General features: G+C 42.6%; 2 protein-coding genes across 3 annotated transcripts; one reads left to right on the top strand and one right to left on the bottom strand.

The window, feature by feature from the left end:
- Positions 1-678: 678 nt before the first annotated feature.
- On the top strand, positions 679-5,411 carry ttc9c (tetratricopeptide repeat domain 9C). 2 transcript variants are annotated; one of them, XM_053506358.1, is made up of 4 exons: positions 679-813; positions 2,940-3,267; positions 3,491-3,673; positions 4,946-5,411. In XM_053506358.1, the coding sequence occupies exons 1-4, from the start codon at positions 802-804 to the stop codon at positions 5,092-5,094; spliced, it is 672 nt and encodes a 223-aa protein (XP_053362333.1). In that variant the 5' UTR covers positions 679-801; the 3' UTR covers positions 5,095-5,411. The 2 variants fall into 2 exon arrangements, with proteins under 2 accessions (XP_053362333.1, XP_053362334.1); XM_053506359.1 differs by having other exon boundaries at positions 685-813; positions 2,943-3,267.
- A 119-nt stretch (positions 5,412-5,530) lies between these two features.
- Positions 5,531-13,855, bottom strand: si:ch211-168f7.5 (dapper homolog 2). The gene is made up of 4 exons (XM_053506357.1): positions 13,254-13,855; positions 9,606-9,771; positions 8,749-8,958; positions 5,531-8,665 (listed from the first exon to the last, which is right to left on the bottom strand). Exons 1-4 carry the CDS (start codon positions 13,491-13,493, stop codon positions 6,282-6,284), a joined length of 3,000 nt encoding a protein of 999 aa, XP_053362332.1. The 5' UTR covers positions 13,494-13,855; the 3' UTR covers positions 5,531-6,281.

Genomic DNA, 13,855 nt, shown 5'->3' with positions numbered 1-13,855 from the left:
AGAACTTTAAGTACTTAGGGTCAACGGTCCAGAGCAACCGAGAGTGTGGAAAGGGGGTGAAGAGGCGAGTACAGGCAGGTTGGAATGGGTGGAGAAAAGTGTCAGGTGTGTTATGTGACAAAAAAGTATCAGTGAGAGTGAAAGGAAAGGTGTTCAAGACAGTGAGACCAGCGATTCTCTACGGCTTAGAGACAGTGGCACTGAAGAAAAGACAGAAGGCAGAGTTGGAGGTACCAAAGGTTCTCTTCTCAAGAGGTTCTGTTTGGGAGTGACAAGGATATATAGGATCAAGATTGAGTTCATCAAAGGAACAACCCATGTTAGATGTTTTGGAGATAAAGTCAGAGAGGCCAGATTGAGGTGGTTTGGACATGTTCAGAGGAGAGATGGTGAATATATTGGTAGAAGGATGCTGAGGTTGGAACTGCCAGGCAGGAGGTCTAGAGAAAGACCAAAGAGGAGATTTATGAATGCAGTGAGAGAGGACATTAACTTAGTTAGGGAGAGAGAAGAGAATGCAGAGGATAGGTGGAGGCAGATGATTCGCCGTGGCGACGCCTGAAAGGGAACAGCCGAAAGTCAAAGAAGCTGAAATGCACCATTACTCCTGCCTTTATTTCCAGAACGCAATGTTTAATTAGTGACGCCAGGGGGCGGTAGGTATCTGAGCTGAACTGAAAGCCGCACACCATAAACGAAGAACAAACATTTCTAGCGCTCTAATGATCAGCTTTGGTTCGTTTTTAAATGCTGTATCTGTTATAAGAAGCGCGTTATTTACACACCTTCAGCCTTACACTAATGGACAAGAAGGTAAATGTCGTTTTGTGTTTGTGGCATGTTTTAGTTTTAGAGGGGGCGGTGGCTAGCGTGACTGCTGCATGCTGCTCATTCAAAACAGAGAGCTTACAGTTACAACTTAATTATTAACTGAGCCATAATTTTATTTGAAGATCATTCAGCTGCAGTAAAGAAGAAATGACTAGCGAAAAATACAATGACTAGTGTGGTGCATGAGAACGGAAAGTGTTTTTGAGTGTCAGACGGAGAACACTGAGCTTATGGCTGCAGCAAATCTGCATTAGACTGGACTAAACTACACTGAACTAAACTTGACTTCACCAGACTAGACCACACTAAACTTGACTACACTACACTAAACTAGACTACACTAAACTTGACTACACTAAACTAAACTTGACTAGACTAAACTATACTAGACTACACTACACTAAACTAGACTACACTAAACTAGACTACACTAAACTAGACTACACTAAACTAGACTACAAAAAACTAGACTAGACTACACTACACTAAACTAGACTACACTACACTAGACTACACTAAACTAGACTACAAAAAACTAGACTAGACTACACTACACTAAACTTGACTACACTAAACTTGACTACACTAAACTTGACTAGACTAAACTTGACTAGACTAGACTAAACTTGACTAGACTAGACTAAACTTGACTAGACTAGACTAAACTTGACTAGACTACACTAAACTTGACTAGACTACACTAAACTAGACTAAACTAAACTTGACTACACTAGACTTGACTTGACTACACTAGACTTGACTTGACTACACTAAACTATACTAGATTACACTAGACTTGACTACACTAAACTATACTAGACTTGTCTATACTATACTAGACTTGACTACACTAAACTATACTAGACTAAACTATACTTGACTACACCACACTAAACTATACTTGACTACACCACACTAAACTATACTTAACTACACCACACTAAACTATACTTGACTACACCACACTAAACTATACTTGACTACACCACACTAAACTATACTAGACTAGACTACATTAGACTACACCACACTAAACTATACTTGACTACACCACACTAAACTATACTTGACTACACCACACTAAACTATACTTGACTACACCACACTGAACTATACTTGACTACACCACACTGAACTATACTTGACTACACCACACTGAACTATACTTGACTACACCACACTGAACTATACTTGACTACACCACACTGAACTATACTTGACTACACCACACTGAACTATACTTGACTACACCACACTGAACTATACTTGACTACACCACACTGAACTATACTTGACTACACCACACTGAACTATACTTGACTACACCACACTAAACTATACTTGACTACACCACACTAAACTATACTAGACTACACTAGACTAGACTACAAAACGCTAGACTTGACTACACTAGACTTGACTACACTACACTACAATAGAGTTGACTACACTAGACTTGACCATACTAGTCTTAACTACATTAGACTAGCCTGCACTAGATTGCACTACACTAGTCTAAACTAGGTTACACTACACTACGCTGTGCATGCATGGTGTGAGCTTTGCTAATGAATGGAAGAACAAAAATGACGGTAACCACCTACATTTTCTAATCTATAAAGAAGAATACTCGGATCAATGGTGTCAAACGCTGCACTAAGATTCACAATTAACCGATCACTGGTTCGTGAATATTTAAGTATTAACTCTCAGTGTCAGTCTAAACTACTTGTATTAATCACTTATTGTTATTAAATAAGATTGTCAGTTCATTGGTGGTCCTGTGTCAGTAAGTCAAAATCTTATTAATGATACGTATAAAAGGGGATTAATAGAAGAAAATCTAAAACATAAGAAACAACATTTCAGATTTCACTGTTAGGGCTTAAATAACAAAATATAAGACTCCCTGAACATTTAACATTAATGTTCACTTAATAGGAAACTTTGAAAACAAAATATATTGCACCGGATGCACATACTGTATAAAGGGTGATTTCTATTTATTATGAGACTTTAGTGTCAATTTACACACAAAGTTAAATTTAAACTTCTTTTTATGTCTAAGCTTCATTACTGAGTATTTCATGGTTGTCTGTTGTGTTTAGCAGCATTCCGATGCTGTTGATGATGGAAATTCAGAGGCCGAGAGCTGCTCTGCCCCATGCTTGGGAGCTACTGGAGGCTCAGACTCGAGGGTGGACTCACAGCTGGCAGATGGTGTACGCTTAAAAATGGAGGGTAACGCATTTTACCGGGAGAAGAATGTGCGCAGCGCCATAGGACGTTATCACCGTGCCTTGCTTGTGCTTCGTGGTGTGGACTCAGAAGTGATGGCGAGTGTTAGGGGCTTTCAACCCGAGTCTCCCACCCTTACACCAGAACAAGAGGAACTGCTCAGAAGTACACAAATTGATTGCTATAACAACCTAGCAGGTAGGTGTTACTAAAGAACAATCACCCAAAATTGTGTAATTTTAGTGTTAAATGAAGTCTTTGCTTTTTCCAGCTTCTGGCTCAACTCTTTTTCATCTGCTGATCTTATAATTACATTTATTACTAAAATTGTCAAGGTATTGGCGTATCTTTTACAGCAGGTGCTTGCAGGCAAATGTACACTGCTCTTAAAGTTGATTTGCAGACTTTCTGTGTTGAGCAGCATGTTTACTGCAGCGTGAAGTTGTGGACTATGCCCGTGTGCAGGAGTACAGTTTGAAGGTTCTGCAGTGGAGGGCTGGGGATATTAAAGCCCTTTACAGAGCTGGAGTAGCCACCCTGGAGCTGGGTGATGCTCAGACTGCCCGGCACTACCTCCTTCAGGCCAGCAGAGGGAAACCTAACGGTAACAAGAAATGCCATGATTCTTTAAAGGACAGGAAAGGCCATTTAAACTTAAGGTCCTTGTCAGTTTTATGGATGTAAGATCCACGTCCATGCAAATGACCTTTCTTTCTTTTTGCAAAGGTTGCATGATATAAATATGATTTAGGGAGACTATGGAAAATAACATGAACATTCATTCAACAAACTTAAATTTAAACCGGCATCAGACATTTAACACTTGAATCAGTGAAGTGAAAACCTTTGAACCTTTGATAGGTTTCTAGGCAGTAAACACACTAACGCAACAATTTATCTTTAAATGCAGAGCCTATATGTACAGCATATGGTAAAAAAATATGGAATAATCACACTTGGAGGATTCAACCATATTTCATGTTTTAAAGAAATAATGACACAAAACAGTTTTTGTTTAATAGCTGAACATTTTGACTTTGTGAAAAAGGGTTCAGTTGTTTTTTTTCCTGTTGTTAATAGTAATGAAGTAAAAAAAAAAAGACATTAATTAATAGTTTAATTAAAGGTGTATTTCAAAATGTCAAATTTTCTTTGATACGAAATTAAAAAAAAGCTAGGTGAACATCCTCTAACTGCAACGGGTCCATATTTTTGCCAGTGGTTGTACAACCTAGATATGCAAGCGCTACATATTATTATGCAACAGTTAGTTCCAACCAAGTAATCTGATCGGACGAGAGGCTTTCCACTATTAGTTATAGTAGATGCTGGCAGCACAGAGACGGTTAACTATGCGTTTCACTTCAACCGTAGGTCGCCAGCATGACTGAAAGTAAGTCGGTACTGCCCACAATACTGAGGAGAGAGCAGCCAAAACCCACGTTTAAATTTAGTCACAGAAGCAATTTCAGCAAGAAAAAACATCTGATAACATTGTTATTTTAAACAACACGTTGTCTCCTTAATAATTCTGGACTGTCCATGTTGTTTTTTTCACACCCAAGACAAGCTACAAAGCTATTGTAAGTAGCTTCTAACACAAGTCTGAGGGATGTCAAATTAAAGTATTCGGCACAACTCCCTCTCATGTGATGTTGCTTATTTATTCACAGTAATTCTCAATCAACATGATTTATGTAATAATTAGGTTTAGTTTGATATCCCGTCATATAACAATCATATTTCCATTCCACCATATTGTGAATGAACCAATAATAAACATTTCTTATTGTGAGAAATGTAAATGTATGAAATGACCTTTATGGTTCATAAAATAACATTATTGTTTGCATGCACTTTTTTTTTTTTTTTTGAGATGCCAATGTGAAGAAACAGCTCCAAAGAGTGGAAGAGCGGCTCAGCAAAGACTATGAAAAGGAGAAAGCCCTCTACAAAGGCATGTTCAATAAACAGAATCAGGCAGAAGAAGAGGAAACTGCAGAGAAGAAGCCAAACCAGGTCTAAAAAGCTTTGAAGATCTGCACCAGCACAAAAAAATGAAGAATGACGCTGAATAGCAGAAGGCTTACCAAAAATGTGGGATACGTGTTGCCCAAGGCATGGAATATAAACCCATAAAGGGGTTTATGAGTGAACGGATATCTTGCCAAGACTGAATTGGAATGAGGGCAGACTGGGCAGTCTGAGGATTGAAAGCCTCCATCACATAGCAGTTAACTGCTGTTCAGGTTTTTGGTTTCTTCTATGTATAAGTCTTCATACTTGCTTGTAAGAGCTTGTCATCCGTCAGGACTGTTATATAATAAATATTTTTGAAATAATTTTTAATATTATTATTTTATTTAAGACTGAAGTTCATGTTAGAAGAATTTTGGGATCTAATAAATCTCTGCAAGACTGTAAATTGCAAGAATCCAATTGCCGTGCCACCACAGTGAGTATTTAATAGCATTAGGCAGATAAACTAGCCGCATTCAAAACAACAGGGGATCACTTTTCATTTTAGATCTTTATTAATACAGAGTCATTATTTAACACTGAAATCTTATTTATTTTAAAGTCCTGAGCACACTTCATATTACACAACATACTGTACTGTCTGAGTTTAGTCTGCGTTTAACAGTAAATGCACTAAACCCTATAGTGCAAGGTATATAGTATTCTAAATAACACTAGAGAACACTGGTGCACCGTGAGTATAATAATGCACAGAGACATAGCATAGAGTTGCATGCAGAGGCGCAGAGACTTGCAGAAAAAAGAGCTGTTTAACTTACACTCCCACATTATTATATGTTGTGTAACTTGGCAGTACTGGCACTCAAACAGTTTTTCCTTGAAGACAATATTCCTGGTTCTGGCCTTTACAACTGGGCTGCTCTACGTTAAATAGAATTGTGTTTTTGATATTAGTTGTATGCAAAAATAAGCAACTGCTGCATTTCTACACATTTTAAACATTTATAGTTATACACAGCACACTGAATTGATGAGTTACAGGATATCTTTTATGTTTGCCCCTTAAGTGCTGAATAATCTTAGGTCTTCCCACTGAAGTTCCTGTCAAGAACTCGGGTCCATGACTAGCAGCATGGCAAACACTGGTATGGTTTGACAATATCCCACAATCCTGCCATGTCTTAAATAGTTCTGTCAAAGGCCAGTTTGCCTTTTTTTTCTGTCTGCTTGTCTTAGTCTTTCTTTTTTGATTTCTGGTTCTTATTGAAACTGAGGGACCTCATCGAGCCAAATATTTTCCTCCCAAGGTCACGAAATGATCTGGAACGTGTTAAAGGGGCTGATGGGGGTGGAGAAGGAGAAAGTGATGGGGAAGACAGGGGTGAGATTGAGTGAGTGCTTCCCTCCAGGCTTTGCGAGCGAGAGAGATGAAAAAGACTGGCAGTGGACGAGTGATGTTTATCCTCTTTCCTGACTAGATTTCGGCCACGTTCTGCGCTTCGTCCTTCCCGACCGATCTCCAAAGAGGAGCACCAGTGGTTGTTCTGAAGACGAACTTCCCGCTTTTGGGAACGGGATGACAGAAATCCCTGAGATTCACTGCGAAATAAAGCTCTCCTGGATAGCCGAAGGCTGGAGCTATGGCCATCCCAATTTGTCCCTTTCTTTCTAGAGAGATTGTTCTCTTTTCGTTCTTGTACCCTGCTTGAAGAAGTTTCTTTTAAAGAAGTATGCCTCCATCCAAAGTCTCCAACCCTCTCTTCTCTTTCTAACTCTTCCTCCCTCCCCCAGAGTCTTGATTCAAAACCTTTCCACAACTTGGTGGCTTTCTTTGGAGTCCGTGATCCTGCTTCTTCTTCCCAGCAGCAGCTGTAGTCTCTTCCTGAGTAACTGCTCACCGTTGATGCTCGCACCAGCTCTCTGGAGACATGCTTACCCTGATAAAGTCCTTCCCCATCACCACTTCTCCTCCAGCCTCTCTCCTGAGACCTCCATCCAGACACAGCTCCGGCATCTTGCCTGAGGGAGCCACCGCGGGGCCTAATGGGGCCTTCCAGTGGAGAACCACAGGGGTGGATGTGCGGAAGTGAGCACTGGGATGGTGAGTCCCGCCGGAACACAGTTAGCTGAGCAGGTGTAAATGGAGAATTCGAGAGAAGTCGAGGAGGAGAATGCACTCTCGAACGAGAGGAGGAGCCAGGAGAGGAGGCGGAATCTGAGTAAGTGTGCGGTAAAGGCAGTATGGGGGAGGTGTGCGAAGGAGTGGGACCAGAGTGATCAGAGCGGGGACTGTTTGACTTTGATTGTGTTGTATGTATCAGTTGGCAATCTGAATGGTTAATCTGTAAGCGATGCTGCTGGGACATGTAGTCAGGTTCGGTGACACCACTCCCTCCCCAGAGGTTTGATGTTGAATTTGAATAGAAAGCAGATTGATCTTCATAAGCAGTAGGAAGGGAGGCTCTAGAGGAACGAGGTGTTGGAGCATTGCATGGAGAAGCTGACCCTTCACCCCTCTCTCTTTCATTCCGAAAGCATTCAGCGTCCAGCTCAACCCCTTCCTCCATAAGCCCTACCACCACTGACCTGGGCAACCCAGACACACGTGAGATCTCACACACCACTACTGAATCCTCACTAAGTTTACCCGGACTTTCTGGGGGTTTTGAAGGGGGGCAGCCTTCTGCTTCCTCTCGTGGAGCCCCGCTCCAATCCAAAGACTTGGAAAAGTTAAGTGAGCCAAAGGTCTTTCCAGGGATTTCCAGTGACCCACGGTTACTAATTGTGGACGGGCAGGTGGATATACGGGGTCTGCTTCTCCAGTTTGGAGTGCTGGTGACTGTAGTTGAAGACGAAGCAGCAGGGGAGGCAGTTGGAGTGATGAAGTTGCCACTAAGATGTCCACATGATTCTGATGCCTGCTCATTTTTTATTTTAGCATCAATATTTGGTGTTTTATTCAAACTAGGTTTAAGGTTTAAATTTAAGTTGAGGTGAAAACTAATGTTGAAATCCTCCCCAGTGACAGATGGCAGGTTTCCAAGGTTGATTGAGTTCCTGCTAGCTTTCTTACCAATGCTGCTAAGACTAACTCTAGCAGAATTGCCTAGAAAAGACTTACATGGAGTCAAGTTAGTCAAGCTGGAGGAGGAGGCAGTCTTAGGATTGACACCTTCATAGCATGAACCTGCAGATGCCTTTTGAGATGCTCGACTGGATGTCTCGGCAGTCAGCCTGCTGTGGTACTGATGCGCTAATCTGGTTATGTATTGCTCCAGCTGTGTGAGTGACGGAGAGGGTGGAGGTTGGGTCCTCACAGGAGTCTGTTCAGGCTCTGGTTCCCCAAGCTGCTCCAACTCTGGGCTTGGAGAGCGTTCTGTGGGGGAAGGATTCTGGCAGGAAGTAAACAGAGGACTCTGCAAGGCCACTGCATGGAGTGGGCTAGGATAAGGGTATACCTCTTTTGTCTTTCTTGAAACTAGGTCGGAGCAGAATTTGGGGTCTAGGTTCAGCTGTGGATAGTTGGATGAGTTTGACAACATACACCCTTCCTGTGCTGCCTCTAGACTAGAGCAGAGTCCAGTCAGTAGCATGAGCCCATCAATCTCTAGTTCACCTGTTGATGGAGTATCAATAAGACCATGTCATTCAACAATCACAATACAAATATGATTTTACATGAAAAGAGTCTCCTCCTACCAGTAGAAGCAGGCCTCCGGTCTCCTTTTTGGGCTGCCCCTCTCGAGTTCTGTCCATTCTGTGATTCATCCTCCCTCCACTGGGTGGTACTGTGGTCCAGCGAGTGAGGCCTGCATGGCCCCCCTATTTTAAGTGGACCCGCAGGAGCCGCCTCACTAGCCACTGAGTAACATGAGTCCGACAGTGAGCTCCCACTGACTGAGTAAAAACCTGTGGAAAAGAGCAGAAAGTATGGGGGAGGGCTGCACAAATGTACATTGAGCAAAAAAAGTACATTCTTGGGTGACAGAGGATATAAATTAAAGAGTAAATAAAAAGCAAAAAGGGCAGGGTTAATGTTTGTCAAAGGCTGCAGAGATGTTAAACATACATAAAAAAATGAGTATGTGGCTGACGTGGAAAGTAAACACTGAATATTACTCAAGTGGCCATTAAATTTGCACCTGTCAGGAATTATGATACTGTTCCACAGGAGCTGAATTTAACTTCGGGTAACATTAATATTCATCCTAAAGCAGTGACATTTCTACAATATTGTTCGGCATAATATTTACTAAAGTTTAAAACACTGCCAGGCTTTATTTTAGAAATAGAAGTGAATGAGCAAGCTGTGAACCCGCAGCAGAGTGGAACAAAGTCCAGCAATAAACCTCTCAAAGAAAGGAGTGGGCTTTGAAGAACAGGCCCCGCTATGCAAGTACAAAGATCCTTTAGAGTACTATGCAGGTACAGGTGTTAATTTTCAAAGGACATTATGAAAACTTTTTTTTTTCAGTAGTTATATCTCCAGGGGGCAAACAAATGGGCTTAACATGTCTAAAGTAAGTCTTTTTGATGTTGCAAGTTAACAGTAGTACCTGAGCTGGGTCTGGAGTCACAGTCGAGTGAAACGGTGCCAGGGGGTTCTGGAGTGGGAGGGGAGAGAAGGTCTGATGGAATGTCCCATGACAGAGTGGACCAGCGGGAGCCTGTGCCCTCTGGAGCCCTGACCCCTGGAGCTACAGAGTCTGCCGGAGAGGGAGTCTGAGAACAAAAAGCAGATGGCACAGGGTACGCCCGCACATGTTAAAACAGGTTTCGGGGGGTAATTACAGAGCAAGAACATCAGAGATGTTTATGTTTACAATATTCCAAAATAGCACTTCGGCAGCGAGCCGTTCACGTCACGCCGCTTTTAAAAGTGTTTAGAGACAATGCTGCCATTTCAGGTTATAATAACTGGTATGATAAACAATACCAGTGAATTAAAAAAAGCCAGGCATGCGAGAGGACATTGCTTTGAATGTGTCAAAGTTCATCTCAAAATAAGTTCAGAAATCCGTGGCATTTACGGAGTGCAATAACTGAGCTATTTCCCGATCCACAAAGGACCACTCTTTAAATATCCTCTTACACAAGTAACCATTGTGTGATTCCCGTTACGTCTGATCAGTCCCATGCTTCACTCTTCTCGGTTTTACACACAATGCAGGTGACTCATAATAGTGCTGAAGAACCAACCCCCGGGGGATGGGAGAGTTCATAAGGAGAGAATGGAGCGAGCGACAGATGACGAAACAAAGAACTAGGGAAGGAGGATGAGGGGGCTGAGGGTCTAAAGAAACTTTGACCAGGCCTATGCTCCGGCAGTTCACCCACAACTCCCTTCCTCCTAGCTTGGAAATATACATGGCAGAAAACCGCAAAATTAATACAGCATCAGAAGCAGAGAGGGAGTAAGAAATGGAGAGCAGAGGACGGATGAAGGTCTAAGACTCAGCGAGAAGGGACGGATGGAGATTGATAACAAGGAAAGAGAGCATGAGTCAGTGGGAAAGTAGAGAGAGAGAAAGTAAAAGAGAGTGAGCGGGGGCTGGGTTGCCTAGTGAGAAAAACAGCATGAAGGAGGCATTTTAAACCCCTAGCACACACATGCGGGCGCACACACACACACACTCCTGGATGTGACTACCACCCCCTCTTTGGTGCTCTGAACTGCTGAGCCTCTCTCTCTCTCTATCTTTTTTTCTCTCACTTCGCCCACACAACCGAATCAGCAAGCAATACTTATCTCTGTCTCCAAAAGAGGAATATTTTTTCCTCAGCAGATTGACATTATGTAAGAATGCTGCAATCATCACTGTACATGATATAGATATGTCAAATATATAGGTCTATAAGGAATCCTTTTTGGGTGCAGGCTTTTACTGAAAACTTCTTTACTAATCCCCTCCGCTCTGTCCATTATACCATTCAATACCTCCTTCAGTGGTTCTCCGTATATTTAAGGAATTCTTACAGTAGCTTTTTAATTGGGTTCTAGTTTGGAATCCTTTCTGAAAGACAGCCAAGGGACAGCTAAGGAACCATTTAGGGTACTAGATTAGACCTGATAAGAGCATGTTTATCAGTGCTTGTCCAAATGTCCTTTGTTATGACAGCAATCCATCATGAAGAGTTAATTAAAAAAAACCTGGGTGATAATATCACTATTATATGCGATAAAGACAATCCATGGATGGAAATTGATCATTGCATGTTTTGGATAGCCTTGTAACTTCCACTCAATCCACTAATTTGTCACTTTTCCCCCCTCGTTACTCTAATCTATATTTCATATGATTGAATATATGATTAACAGCTAAATGAAATCATGCATCAAAGTGAAAAAGTTGTTTAGTGATCTCATATTGATTTTAGTACAGCCTGTGACCTGAACAAGTCAGAAGGTTTAACATCACACACAAACACACACACATGACTGCTTCCCTCCCAGGTTGAGCCCAAACATAAACTTCTGAAATGATCTCCCAGACAAACACAAACTAATGCAATAAAATTGAAATGCTCAGACATTGCTCTGTATATGAAACGCGTGTGCTGTGCTTTATCAAAGTATGAAATTACAGTTGATTTGATTACACGAAGGGGGAAGGAAAAAAAAAAGGTTGGGGGATGAGCAGCAGTGCCAGGTTTAGAGAAATCCGATACGGGTCTTAGAGCAGTGTCACGGACAGGCCTGGCCTTTTTCCAGCTAGACATCAATTCAAAAGGGAGCAGTCGGACACACGGGAAGAGAGTTTTACAAGATTAATGATAAAAAACATTTACAAAATGGCCAGAAAATGAGAAAATGGAGGAGGGGTGGGAGGCGCTTTAGTGCGAACTCTCTTGTCTAATGATAGAGCACTTACTGGAGCTCGCATATCAATGTCACTGGATGTGTGCAGACATTAGTGTCCTGAGTCCACGCAATCACAGGGCAGACATTAAGAACTGTCTTTTTCAAGTGTCACCCAGAGTGCCAGGTTTTTGAAGATACCTGATTTCACATCAATCTATGATTTTAAAGATGACTTGATTTAAAGCATTAAATAATGCATCATAGTGGAGTCAATAGTGAAAAATCTCTGATCTTGTAACCAAAATGACTAAATGATACAATACCATGCATCACACTCCATGATTTAACTCATTGGGAGCCATGTGGACTGCTCCTCCATCATCATCATTACTCTATTCACCCATCCATCCATCCTCTAATCCCTCACTTGCTCTTTAACAACTATTGAAGAGGTGATGACGCAAAGAGCATAATAATTTCAACATGTTCCACTTATGCAAAATGACAGATGTGTTGGCGGTAAAGCAAAAAACAAACCCGGATGATGACTAACCGTTCCTACATTTTGCCTGTCTGTCTTATCCCGTCTCAGCCTGAGCCGATCGATTTGAGATATTGAGTATTTTTGAAATGAAGTGTTGAAGCGCAACGGCTATTTACACTTCTGGCAACATGTGTGTACTGTATCTTCTTTTCGAATGGGTTAGAATGCGTTATTAAGTTTTATGATGTGGAGATACTGAATTAGGAAAAGAACTTGCAAGACTTTTTTTCCACGTTAAGAAAAATACCACTTTGCAGAGGTGAATGCCTTCATTGTGTGATGTGTGGCTACTTAACATCTGTTCATTTACACAGTATCTTCATTGGACAAGGGCCATTCTTAACCCGTGTCCTTTCAGAAAAGCACTTCCCCCCAAGTCTTCTCTCCTTACACACCACACACACACATTCACAGACAGACATATGTACAGACTTACATTCTGACTTGGAAAAAAAGGGCCTATGGCTGAATTAAAGGAAGCCTTCCATACCTGGACGAGAGCTCACCTTGGCACATCCGCTCACTGAAAGCTTTAGTCATTACGCCAATACTGTGCCTTAATGGAAACCTGATCAAGTGGATCACCTAGACACTGTACACCTAGTAGGAATCTGTGTGAAATCAACACGTGTTATGCTCAGTGGCCCGTAACACCCTTATTCAACCTTAGCACATAGGGTATGCAGACACTGTGTGTGTGTGTGTGTGTGTGCGCAACCGTTTAATTGTAAATAGTGGCACCCTGTCTAGCTGACGTCACTGCCACCAAAACGTCTGTCACCGTGCAGATGTTTGTTATTCCAGTGTTTCAGATGGAAATGAAGAGCCCTATTGGAATGAAAGCCCGTCCCCGCTGACCTGTTGACTGAAGGTGGTTACTGCACCATCCTCGGCGGCGCTGTCGAGGTTCCCGCGCTGGTCACAGTGTCCATCAGGGTTCCCGCTCTCATCCAGCACGGAGTCGATCAGCTCCAGCTGGCGCCCTCGGAGCACATCCAGCTCCACGATGCCGGCCAGCGTGGCTTTGAGGCGCTCTCCGATGCGGACCCGCTCGCTCCCCGACCACAGCGAGTTCACGCAGCTCCTGCGCCCCGACATCCTCCTGCGCGTGTAAGCCAGGGTCCGGATTAGCGCGCCCGCGCGATTTTCCTGCGCGCGCGCGCGTGTGTGTGTGTGTGTGTGTGTTTGTGTGCGCGAGCGTGCAGTCAGTGCCCCGTTGACTGTCAATGCGGCATCAATGTTGCCGTGTTACAGTGTGCGACAGCAGGAGCATCGCGTTCTCGTCTCCGTGACGATCTGTCTTGGGAAAATGCGCGGACGTTCGGCACCTCACTCAAGCACTAACTGACTTAAACGCCTGTAATTCTATATTTAACCGGAAAACCGAGCGATGATCCTTAATCACATATGACCCATCCAGATTGCTCCTAACCCGTGTGCGCGCCCGTTCCAGTCCATGA

This window comes from Clarias gariepinus, chromosome 10 (assembly GCF_024256425.1).
Source record: "Clarias gariepinus isolate MV-2021 ecotype Netherlands chromosome 10, CGAR_prim_01v2, whole genome shotgun sequence".
NCBI lineage: Eukaryota > Metazoa > Chordata > Actinopteri > Siluriformes > Clariidae > Clarias > Clarias gariepinus.
Note: the sequence above shows the minus strand (reverse complement) of the source record. Positions and strands in the feature narration are given on the sequence as shown.